At 38.3% G+C, this 12085-nt stretch overlaps 1 protein-coding gene across 3 annotated transcripts in view; it reads right to left on the reverse strand.

Annotated features, from left to right (window-relative positions):
• Nucleotides 1–141: 141 nt before the first annotated feature.
• The window catches only part of RYK (receptor like tyrosine kinase), an 84906-nt gene continuing 72962 nt past the window's right edge, over nt 142–12085 (reverse strand). For 2 of the 3 annotated variants that reach the window (XM_006736899.3, XM_081826633.1), the window contains exons 14-15: nt 6646–6782; nt 142–5730 (exon numbers count right to left, since the gene is read on the reverse strand). In XM_006736899.3, coding sequence (XP_006736962.2) covers nt 5619–5730; nt 6646–6782 — 249 coding nt within the window. In that variant the 3' untranslated portion in view covers nt 142–5618. The remainder of the gene's footprint in view (nt 5731–6645; nt 6783–12085) is intronic. The other variant, XR_014147102.1, reaches the window with a different exon arrangement.

Genomic DNA, 12085 nt, shown 5'->3' on the forward strand with positions numbered 1-12085 from the left:
AGCCTGGTGGTGGGTATTGAGGAGGGCACATTCTGCATGGAGCACTGGGTGTTATGCACAAACAATGAATCATGGAACACTTCATCTAAAACTAATGATGTAATGTATGGGGATTAACATAAGAATAAAAAAGATAAAAAATAAAAAATAGTTATTTTATTTTCAAACTATACATGTTTTCCTCAAGCTTGATATATCCCCATGGGAGTGCTTAATCCCTCTCCAAAAATAAATCACTAAGAAATGCTTTAGTTTTGAAATGTGGGATAAACCAAGTATGAACAAATGGCATACTATCATTTGCTCAAAGAATAATTTCAAATATCAATTTCCATTTCTTTTTTTTTTTAAATAAGTTTCTAACATCTGTTCTTTGAAGGGTTAAGAGACATTTCCCATTAAGCTCTTAAAGAACAGCACTCAGAGAGCAAACAGAGGCCTGCAGATTCAGTTTACTTATATATAAAATGTATGTACTCAATACACTTATGTATGATGTTCATGTGTCCCAAAGAATTAAGTTCAATGTTATCCTAAGCACAAAAATGAATGTAGAAACAAAAATTAATAAGCAACTATCTGTATTTTTCCTTTCTAGCCCCATAAATTATATCACCACCTTTTTATTCTAGGAGGTGAGGGTAAGGGGCAGACCTGGACAACATTCTCCCACTAAAGTCAATGAATTACTTCATTTGGGGTAATTATTTTCATATACAACTCCAAATAAAGCTGATCTTGTGGACCTGTAAAACAATATGCCATTGGGTTAATTATTCCTGTGACCAAAGAAAAAGCAGGGAAAATGAAGTGAAAAGGTGGGCAAGGGATTGGGGAGGAGGGTGCTTTTAAGCCACCACTGGGGTGGGATATAGTCTTCCCTACCAATGTCTCTTTATTTCATGCTGTATTGGTTTATATTACATAAAACTTAAACTCTTCGAAGTTGAATATAAACATCACATTGATAACACAGTATTTTAAATAAGAGATAATGCTTTTAAAGAATCAGCAGACTTTTTTTTAAGCCAAATTGTTCTTGTGTAAATAGTTATTTTTACTCAATTCATTAAATATTCAACCCTGCCATGTGTCAAGCACTAATTAAGCAAATGAGATTCAGACGTGAATGACATGCAAATTGCTATCCTCAAGGAATGCACAGTCAAGTGGTAAAAATAAGCCTGCATCTTACCTTTGTCAGAGTGCAAACCTAGGAACAAGGCTGTAAAGCAACTACAAAGCCTGGAGGAGCAGGGTAAGGTGTCAGATCAGTCTCCTGGGCGATCTGGACTGGAGTGTGGCACTCTGAGAGAAGCAGCACATTCAAAGGAAAGGACACATGAAATGACACAACGCACGCAGGCAGGAAGCTGTGAGTTGGTGAAGAAGCAAGAGGTGAAACTGCAGAGCAGAGAGGTTGACTTTGTGTACCTGGGAGTTGGGAACTCTATCCTGAAGGCTTTGGGAAAGTGTTAAGGGTCTAAGCAGGGACAGCAGCTCTATGCTAGGAGGAAGCACTACTCTAGCAGAGACTGGCTGGCTGGGTGGGTTAAGGGCCAAGGCCAGTCCAGAAGTTATGGAGGCGATGGGGCAAAAGATGATGGCGGCAAGCAAGATGACCATGTTGGGTCTGAAGTCCTAAGGAAGTGAACTCAACAGAAGCTGATTTTCAAATAATGGAAACATTTAAAATTCTGTGTACTCCTTCCCTGCCCCTTCACATTTCCCCTGCCAAAAATACAGCCTTTACCATAATCAAAGGGCCTGGGGGCTGGAGTAGAGAGTCTTTCATGCTTGTAGATCAAATGACAAGAAAAAAGAGTGTCCCATACTGCAAAGGGATTTCTTCCCTTTATTGGATCATTCCCATTAGCCTGTGGAACATTTTGCAGTACTGTATCTTTACCTGGAAAACAAACATGCATTCCTCCCAGTCCTCCAACCCACACCCCAAATACTTCTTTGATCTCCTGTGGTTAACTGCTCCATTTCCCTTCACAGCAGAACTCTTCAACAGTGCTGACTATAGCAGGGTCTCCACTTTCCCACATTGTAGTCATACTTCAGCTTGCTCCAATCCCTACTGCTTTTGTCAATAACCTCCATAATGCCAAATCCCATAGAGGCTTCTTTCTCCATTTTGAAATACTTACTTTCCTGGGCTCCCACGACACCTCATTTTCCTTTTTTTGTTGTTGCTGTTTCCAACTACAGTGGCTTCTTCTCAGTCCTTTTTTTGGTATCTCTTCTTCCTTCACTAGAGTGTTAAATGTTGAGAGAGTGTAAGACTTAGTCCTAAAACCTCCATCCATCTAAACTCTCTCCAGAGGTAAGTTTATCCAATACCATGACTCTAAATATATAGTCTACATGGCACACTCCTACATTAGTATGTTCAATGAGAACTCTTCCCTGAGCTGCAGACTCTCATCTGTCTACTTAGATAACCAACTGGCACCTCAAACATGGCCTACAACAGATAACTGATTCATTCCATCTGCCAAAGCAAAATCATGTTCCTTCTAAAGTTTTTCCATTTCCATATATAGTTTGGCCATACAACCAGATGCCCAAGCCCCAAACGAACTAGTTATCCCTGACTACTCTCTTTCATTCTCTACCCAACCCTCCAACATCCAAAGGATCTAGGTCCTGTCTGTTACCTTCAAAACATGTCTCCAATCTGCCCCTTCCAATCACCCATACTACCCAAATTGGTCCAAAACCACTGTCTCTTCTTTCCTAAACTAAGCAACAGTTTCTTAAAGAGTCTTATTACTTTCCCCCTTGCCTCCCTAAAACTCAATCTTTACAAAAGACCTGGCATAATATTTTTTAAATGACAAGTCAGATCATATCACTCCCTTATTTAAAAAAATCCTTGAATGAAAAATTCCATTTTATTTAGAATAAAATATGTGCCCCCATGGCTTACAAGGCCCTGCTGCTCTCTGTTCCTGTGTCTGCCAGACCTCATCTGGTACCCTTCCATCCCTAACTACATTCTAGCCACACTGGCCTCTGTCCTCTTCTTCAGCAGCAGTAGCTGGAAGATGAGCAGGTAGGGCCAAGTCTAGAGGGCAGCTCATTCCTGCTTTAAGGTCTCTGCAATTGTGTCCCTTCAGCCTAGATCTTCTCATAGCTGGCCTTTTGTCATTCAGATCTCAGCTCAGATGCCACCTGCTCAGAGAAGCCTAGCTAAATATTACACCTAAAGTTCTTTTCTATGATACTGTTCTTGTTTTTCATAGCACTTACCAAAATCTTACTTATGTTCATTATCTGCTTCTCCCAACCAGAATGTAAAACCTAGAAATGGAGGAACCTCATCTCTCCTATTCCCTGCATATCTTGAGAGCCAGACAAACAGTGGGCACTCAATAAATACACATGTATTGAATGAATAACCCAATCTTCCTTACTTCTACAAATAAAATTTTCTTACAATGCGGGTGTTATAAGAAAGGACAGACTGCAATAGAGCTCTAGGTCATTAGAGCCAGCTTGTAATACCACATCAGTGCCTTGTTAATTTGCTTCTTTCCTATAAAAAGTATATTTTCTGCAAAATCTCTTCAGTAATATTCACACCCTACAACAAAACAATTGGAAGAAGACGAGCCACAGAAATCTTATAACTGCCCTTTTCATTGAAGTCAATGACTCCAAGTAGCTCAGCAAGAAAAATCTATTTAAAGTCTTAAACCACCTACTAAAACAAATGCACATACATAAAATGAAACAGCTTACAAACACAAAAAGATAAGATTAAAGGCATCACACATCCCAGCAAACTGAGAGCACCTCTGAGAGCAACTGCTAATTTGGGATCAAAGATGTCAGCACTTTTTCTTTTGAACTGATCTTATACAAAGAACTGTGATATCTCAACAATGCAATAACCTGAACACAAAATAGAATGCACTGAATGCTGGAAGGGATGCTAGAGTTGAACCATTCTATGTGCATAATACATATAAGAACCAAATAAATATTTGTTGACTGAATGCCTTCTAAGATTACAGGTTGTGAACAAAAACACTTATAACTTACAAAGAGTTCAAAGAGCTTTTAGAAAAACTGGACATTCAGGGGGCTGAGTATTTCACAAAATCAAAGAACCAGTGTTATTAATAAGTGGTACTCAGAAAAATCATGTTCTTGGCTTGCTTTTGACAGAGCATGTGTTGTGTGAGCTATTTTTCCAGATGTGCTGATTCACAAAACTTCTTTAATAATGGCAAAGGCTCCAACTGCTGTGCATTCTTCCTAATATACCTATGAGGATGGGAGTAGAGGCAGGCACCGGTAGGCCTAACTATTTAGGAGGCTCATTCAACTCTGCCTTAGGTCAACTACAACCAAGCATAAACACATACATATCCCTCATTTAATGGCTCTGGAGAAAAGTTTCAAAGTTGTAATATTTCCTTGTAATAATGATCCCAAATTATTAGAACTTGGAGGTTAAGCAGAGTCAGCTGCAACTGTGTTAGGGCTTAGGAGCCTGATTACATGGGTATCTATCTAGATGGCACATGTTCAAAGACTTACCAAACACAACCAATCGTTCATTATGAACAATATTTTCAATACTATTATAAAACAAATCCTTTAATTTTTCAAGTGTTTTAAGAAACAACTTTATACTTAAGTCAGCCTTGAAGCACAAAATTTACCAGTTTACTTTTTTGTTTTTTTTTTACACTACCCAGAACAACTGAAGCACCGCCTCTGTGCATAGCACTATTCTAGGTGCAATAAAAGGGATTCTTAAACTCAGAAACATGATTTCACTTTCTGGAATAGTGTTATCTCCTTTCCCAGAGAGTAAAAAATAAATAAAATCACTATTGTTTACTACTGACTAACCTGCCCGAAGCATACTTCTGGTCATGGAAAATTTAAGTGTTTCAATGATTTCAGCTTCTACTTCCCCCAAAATAAGAAAGCAGAAATAATTTTCATTAAAAAAATAAAAAAGAAACAGTTTCCCACAAAAGGATAGTTTCTGTTTCTAAGGGTTTTTTAAAATTTTTGTCCCCTAGCTTTTAAGTTTTCTTCCTCCAATATTGCCTTTTCCTATACAAGGCAAACCAGACATCTTTTTATGCTGTTTTCCTTTTCCTAAGAAAAAGTAATGTATTCTGAAGACAAACCATTCCCAAGACTAGTGATAAATATTAAAAAAAAAAAACAAAAAAAAAAACTTTAAAGGTGACTCACCTACATTACCTTGATGAAGTAAAAAAATAAAAAAGCAGTTGGCACTAAGATAGCTATTCCAGGTATCTGTGTTTAAACAATTTTTAAAACTGTTTATTTTGTAAGAATGTACCCCTAGTCCAAAGTAACTATGTTTTAAAAAATTTTGGGCCAGAAAATTTACAAAAACCTTTTCAGTTCAACCTAATAAAAATGATATCTAGAAAATATTCCACATTATTAAGTCTGTCTTTAAAAGTTCAGATTCTAAAGCATTCCTAAGGCACGGTGTTCCGGAAGACATATGTGCTTCTGCTGGTGTTGCGTGACGTACAAAGCATCCATGACTGGTTCCAAGGGAGCCCCGACAGGCACCGTGCTCCTGATGCCATGGGACTGTGAGAGGAGAGTCAGACATAGGCCCCCAGGGCTGCGTGGAACTCCGTGAGACACTGTACCAGCTGCTGGAACTTGGGCCTCTCCTCCGGGTCTAAGGCCCAGCAACAAGCCATCACAGCAAATCTGCAGTGACAAAAATGGGAAATTGTGCTAATGATGCTACAGTACTCCTAATCTTTAGGTCAATTTGATGCCAGTTGTTTTCTGTCTAAAGGTGGGCATGGGGAGAATGACATATTAAAAATCAATGAATATTACTGTATGTTGGCAGTTCTAAAATGAAAAGAAACTAAAACACATTATCTGGATTTTATGTGTGGGTTTCAATTCTTCATGACATCATATCAAAATACATCAGCAAATATAGAGATTTCACGTAAATCCCTAAAACACAGACAAAATAACAACCTGTGTTTTCTGGAGAAAGAACTTGGAGGAAGAGGAAGATTAATCTAAGCTCTAAGCACACTGGATCTACAGTACTATCAGTGCAAAAGTTGCCACCTCACCATGGTATAGAAACCTTCAGGGGATTCAGGAAGCAAGACCACAGTCATCTGTGCACTCAATCACCCCTCAATAGCCTCCTGCCCACCCTACTCCCTTTATATGGGAAGATTACCTACATGAGGAAGGCAGGAAACAGGAACTATCTCAGCCTGGAACATTTTTCTTACATATCAGTTGACACCAAATGGCAAGGCAAGATGACAATGAGAAAGGCTTTCTATAACTAAGGCTGTATCAATAAAAGTCGGATACACACTCTATATAGAATAACTAACACAGTATTCAGTATTTTCTTCCTATGTACATTATTGGTCTCTCAGATTAGACTAAACACTACAAATATAAGAACTAAAAAATGTTCTAATGTCAAATGTATTAAAGAGTGAATGAGTCTGGCTGACTCTCTGGTTCTCCATGAGTCTAATTCAAGTCTAAAGAGTCATTACTCTCCAAAGGGAAGTCTCTGTATGAATACGGAGACCGGCTCTTCTAGTATCATAAATGGAATGAAACCTCAGAGAAACTCACAGCTCATCAGGACAGTTGATTGGCTGGGCTATTCGGTAACCATCTTTCAGGTATGCGGCCATCTCAAAGGGATCAATGTCCACATAGGGCGTCTGGCCCAGAGTCATGAGCTCCCACAGCGTCACTCCGAAGGCCCACTGAGGAGAGAAGGAGAAACAGAATGAGGGAAGGGACCAGGTATGGACCAAAAATAGCACCCAACTCTTAAGGAAAGCAAAATATTATCTACAAAAAGAAGTCTACCATAGCTAGTTAGTTTCTCTTGCTGGGACAGAAAAGAGCCTTTTAATGAATGCACCCTTTAATAGGAATACCATTATTATATATTCTAAGGTAATTAGATCCCTTGGAAAGAATGGTTTTTACTGTTGATTACAAGACCAACTACCCCAAACAGCTAATTATGTCTAATATTTTCCTAATATGAAAAATCTGTTACATTAAATAACTGTAGCTAGTCTGTATAATTGAGAAGTGGAAAATGATTATAACTTTAGCCTAACTGGAGGGAAGAGCACTCTGAGTAAGTTAAATATGTAAACTGTGTAAAATACAAGATGTCTTGGATTTTTACTATATTCAAATAATTTAAATTAACAGATTAAAGCATCCTGAAAAAATATCTTCTAACCTTGCTTGAGTAAAAGATCAGATTTATTTAAAATCAACATGTGAACTATTGGTAGGAACAGAAATCAGAAGCAGTGACAAGAGTGTTCATTCATGGTCCAACCAGAGCTCCCCATTTTGGCCCAGCTGTGGTTATACTGGCTCATAGGGATTGTGCAGAGGGCAGGCAACATGTCTACACAGAGTTACTGCCATGCAGCCAGAAAGGACTCAGAGTAGGGACTCCTGCTGATCCGCTGCCACACATGAACCCTGAGGTGAGAACAGCTGAAGCTGGATGAGGAGGAAGGCATTTTTATGAGTCCTTTCTGTTCTAGACATTTTGAATCCTTTATCTCCATCTAATTTTCACAATAAACCTGTGAGAAGCACTGGTAGCCCAATTTTACAGGTAAGAAAACTGAGGCTCAGAGAGGTAATCGGCCCAAAAAACAAAATTTTTTAATGAATGAAGGAGAAAGAAATAGAGAAAAGGAAAAACACAAGTCAAAAACAAGTCTGTTTACAAGATCTGAGCATAGTGCATTAAATTTTAGGTAATTATTTTTCAATATTATAACAAAATCCAGAAATACTCCCTAAAATAAACAGGTTGTTTTTTAAAAAACTTGTGTTAGTGAACAATGGTTTTATTTCTTATTATAATCTATGAAAACAAAACAAAACAAAAAACCCAGTGGACAGACATTTTTAGGATATTTAAAAAATTATCAATGGGGAATTCTATACCAAACCAAAATATACTTCAAAAATGAAGGCAAAAATACAGATTTTTTAGACAAAAAGAAGCTGAGATGGAAATTTGGATCTACAAAGAAAATGAATTGTATTAAAAACATGAGTAACAATTAGATATTTTTTCTTATTTTCAAGTTTCTTTAATAGATTGTTTAAAGCAAAAATAATAACAATGTATTGTATGATTTATAATGTATACAGTAGGTAAAATGTATGCCCACAGTAGCATAAAGGATGGAAGAAGATGATAAATGGAAATATTTTAAGTGCTTATATTAAACACGAATGGTATAATATTATTTGAAAGTAGGGGGTATTTCATAAACTCTAGGACAGGTTTCTCAACCTCAGCACTATGTATATTGTGGGGTGCATAATTCTTTGTTGTGAGAAGCTATCCCATACCTTGTGGGATGTTTAACAATATCCCTGGTCTCTACTCACTAGATGCCCCAAGCGTAAAAACTGAAAATACCTCCAGGTATTAACAAATGTCCCCTGGTGGGGAGGACAAAGTTGCCCCCAGTTGAGAACCACTAAGTTAGATTAATCAAAGAAAATAAAGGACACAAATTACTGATATCAGAAATGAAAGAGGGACCATCCTTATATCAAAAAATACAAACTTGACTTTACAACATTAAGTTCAGTAATTTAGATGAAATGAACAAATTCCTCAAAAGACATAAATTACCAATAGATGTAAGAATAAACAGAAAACTTATGTAGCTTATATCTATTAAAGAAATTGAATTCAGGGTGCCTGGGTGGCTCAGTCAGTTGAGCGTCTGCCTTTGGCTCAGGTCATGATTTCGGGGTCCCGGAATGGAGCCCTGCTCAGCGGGGAGCCTGCTTCTCCTTCTCCCTCTCTCAAATAAATAAATAAAATCTTTAAAAAGAGGAAAGAAAGAAAGAAAAGAAATTGAATTGTAGTTAAAAATCTTTTCACAAAGAAAACTACATCCTGTTTCACTAGGTGAATTCCAACAAACTTGAAAGAAAAAAAATAGGGCAAATTTATATGAGTTTCCTAGGGCTGCCATAATGAAGTACCACAAACTAGGGAGCTTAAACAACAGTATGTATTATCCCACAGTTCTGGAGTCTAGAAGTTCAAAATCAAGGTGTCGCCAAGGCTTTGCACCCTCTAAAACTCATGGGGAAGGATCCTTCCTTGCTCACGCCCAGCTTCTGGTGGTAGCCAGAAGTCCTTAGTGCTCCTTGGCTTGTAGATGCAGCCCTTCACGCTCTGCCTCCGTGTTCACAGACATTTTCCCCTCACATGTCTGTATCTCTTCTTGTAAGGGATACTAGTCATGCTGGATTAAGGTCCACCCTAATTGAGTATGACCTCATCTTAATATTTTATCTGCAAAGACTTTTTTTCCAAATAATGTCACATTCTAAGGTACTGGGGATTAGGACTTCAACCTATTTTTTCAGGGGACACAATTCAACCTACAGCACAATCTTACACAAACTCTTTCAAAAAACAGAAGAAGGGGAATATTTCCCAACTCATTTTGAAGCCAGCATGCCCTTAAATACCAAAACCAAAAAGTTAAGTCTTTGGAACTTAGTATCTTTTTCATTAACAGTTCATTAGGGTGGAGCAATGCCCATCCCAGAGGTCTGTGTTTTTGAAAGGGGTAGGGGGAGGAGAGGAAGGGAGGAACAGATGGGAATGGATGTATAGTTTTAAAATCTCCACAGAGGGACGCCTGGGTGGCAAAGTCAGTTAAGCATCTGACTTCATTTTAGCTCAGGTTGTGATCTCGGGGTCATGGGAGCCCCACATCAGGCTCTGCACTCAGCGCAGAATCTGCTTGGGGTTCTCTCTCCCTCTGACCCTCCTGCTTGTGTTCTCGATCTCTCTCTGAGATAAAGAAATAAATTAAAAAAAAAAAAATCTCCATACAGAGCCTACTGGAATTTTCCTTAAAACTACTGGTTTAAGGGGCGCCTGGGTGGCTCAGTCGGTTAAGCATCTGCCTTTGGCTCAGGTCACGATCCCACGGTCCTGGGGTCGAGCCCCGCATTGGGCTCCCTGCTCAGTGGGGAGCCTGCTTCTCCCTCTCCCTCTGCCGCTCCCCCAGCTTATGCTCCCTCTGTCAAATAAAAAAAAAAAAAAATCTTAAACAAACAACTACTGGTTTAAAAATGGAAAAATGATTTCAAATTAATAAAAGTTAAAGGAAGGTGCCTGCATACATCCAGGTATCTGTCTATCTTAAAAGCGTACTCTAGGTAAACTTTTAATAATGACAATGATTAGTAATGCTTAATTTTAAAAATCGTGTCTAATTTACACATGGAAGGTAGTTCACTACTCTGATGGAACAGAGCCCAAGAAAGTAAAACTGGTTGGGTGTTCCCACCCCTTCTCCATGAAATGAGATGGATCTGTTCTTATTCACCGATTGTGGCAGCAGCTGTGAAAAACGAATAATCAATCCAAACTAGATTTTGGAGGAAGAAACAATGGGAATTAATAACAAGTGGATACTGCCATTTTGTACACAGGGACTAACCCCATCCACTGACAAGGGAGGTACACTCTAACAACTCCCAACTCTAAGGGACCTTCACAGTAATGCTGCTCATATCTGAGATACGGAAGGTGCAAAGGTATGAAAACAGTATAATCTGTATAAGCTGATTTAAAAAAAATTACTTCTTTCACATTGTTTTGTTCACATTATTAACGCTAAGCATCCACCTAAGGTTCTCATATTACATTGCAACACTAAAAAACACCAAAATGAAGAACAATAAAGCCAAAGGGTACACTGCAGTTTCATTTCCTTAAAAGCCAACAAAAGTGATTAATTACATGTTGGCTCACCAACTCTTTAAAAAAAAAATTAAGACCAAATAGCACAAGGATGATTTGTGGAAAAACTGCTCTCTAAAGTCTTCCGATAACTAAGCCATTTAAAATTTAGACAGACTTATTCTATAATTTCCTTTTGTTTGACGTCGTTGGAAAGGGGGCAGTAAGGTCAAGCTGTTTTTTCCAGAGTTTTATGAAAGGCTGCTGCTATATCCGTTTAAAGAACATTTAGAGAATAACAATTTTTTTTATTCATCTTATTCCTCTTCTCCCAATTTGTTATTTTATAGCTTCTATACAGGATATAAACTTTTTTTCACTAACAACATATACTGATGTGAGCTGTCAAAGTACATAAATAAGATTTTTTTACTCTTTAATGTAGTATTAACTAATGCTGGGGCTATTAAGAGATTTCCATTCTGTTACTTCAGGAATTTATAAGGCAAGGCTGACCTCAGTATACTACCGACTGCTGAGAAAAGAATTCTGTCCATTTCTAAAGGGTCTCATCTGACCACAATAAAAGCAGCACCATCAGGTGTCTTAGGACTAGCCCTTCTGTTAATACTAGAAACCTAACATCCCCTTCTCACACACGGAAATGGTATTCAGATGACCAAAGTGCAATTAATTTAATCTGGGTCAAGTGCTTTCCAAGCTTGACTAATGAGAAGAATCATCTAGAGTGTCTGTTACAAGTACAGATTCCTCAGTCCTATCCTAGTAATTCTGAAGCCCGGAACTCAGTATCTTAAAGAAGAGTCTTGGGGCGCCTGGGTGGCTGTCGTTAAGCATCTGCCTTCGGCTCGGGTCATGGTCCCAGGGTCCTGGGATCAGGCCCTGCATCGGGCTCCCTGCTCAGTGGGGAGTCTGCTTCTCCCTCTCCCACTCCCCCCTGCTTGTGTTCCCTCTCTTGCTGTGTCTCAAATAAAAAAATCTTTAAAAAAATAAATAAATAAAAATAAAGAAGTCTTTGTTCAGTCTTAAGATCTAGCAAATTTAGAAACTAATCTTAGATGTGTTAGCAGTAGTGGTCAGATAACAAAGATAGTTTTTATTTTTATTTTAGTATTGACATTCAATAAAATGCACATAAAGTGCTCAGTTTGGTAAGTTCTGATATATGTATACACTCCTGCAACCATTGCCACAATCAAGACAATGAACATATCCATCACCTCCAAAAGATTCTTCCTGCTCTAGAATCCTTTCCTCCTGGCCCTCCCCACCACCACC

Source organism: Leptonychotes weddellii, chromosome 1 (assembly GCF_054177405.1).
Source record: "Leptonychotes weddellii isolate Sample4059 chromosome 1, ASM5417740v2, whole genome shotgun sequence".
Taxonomy (NCBI): Eukaryota; Metazoa; Chordata; class Mammalia; order Carnivora; family Phocidae; genus Leptonychotes; species Leptonychotes weddellii.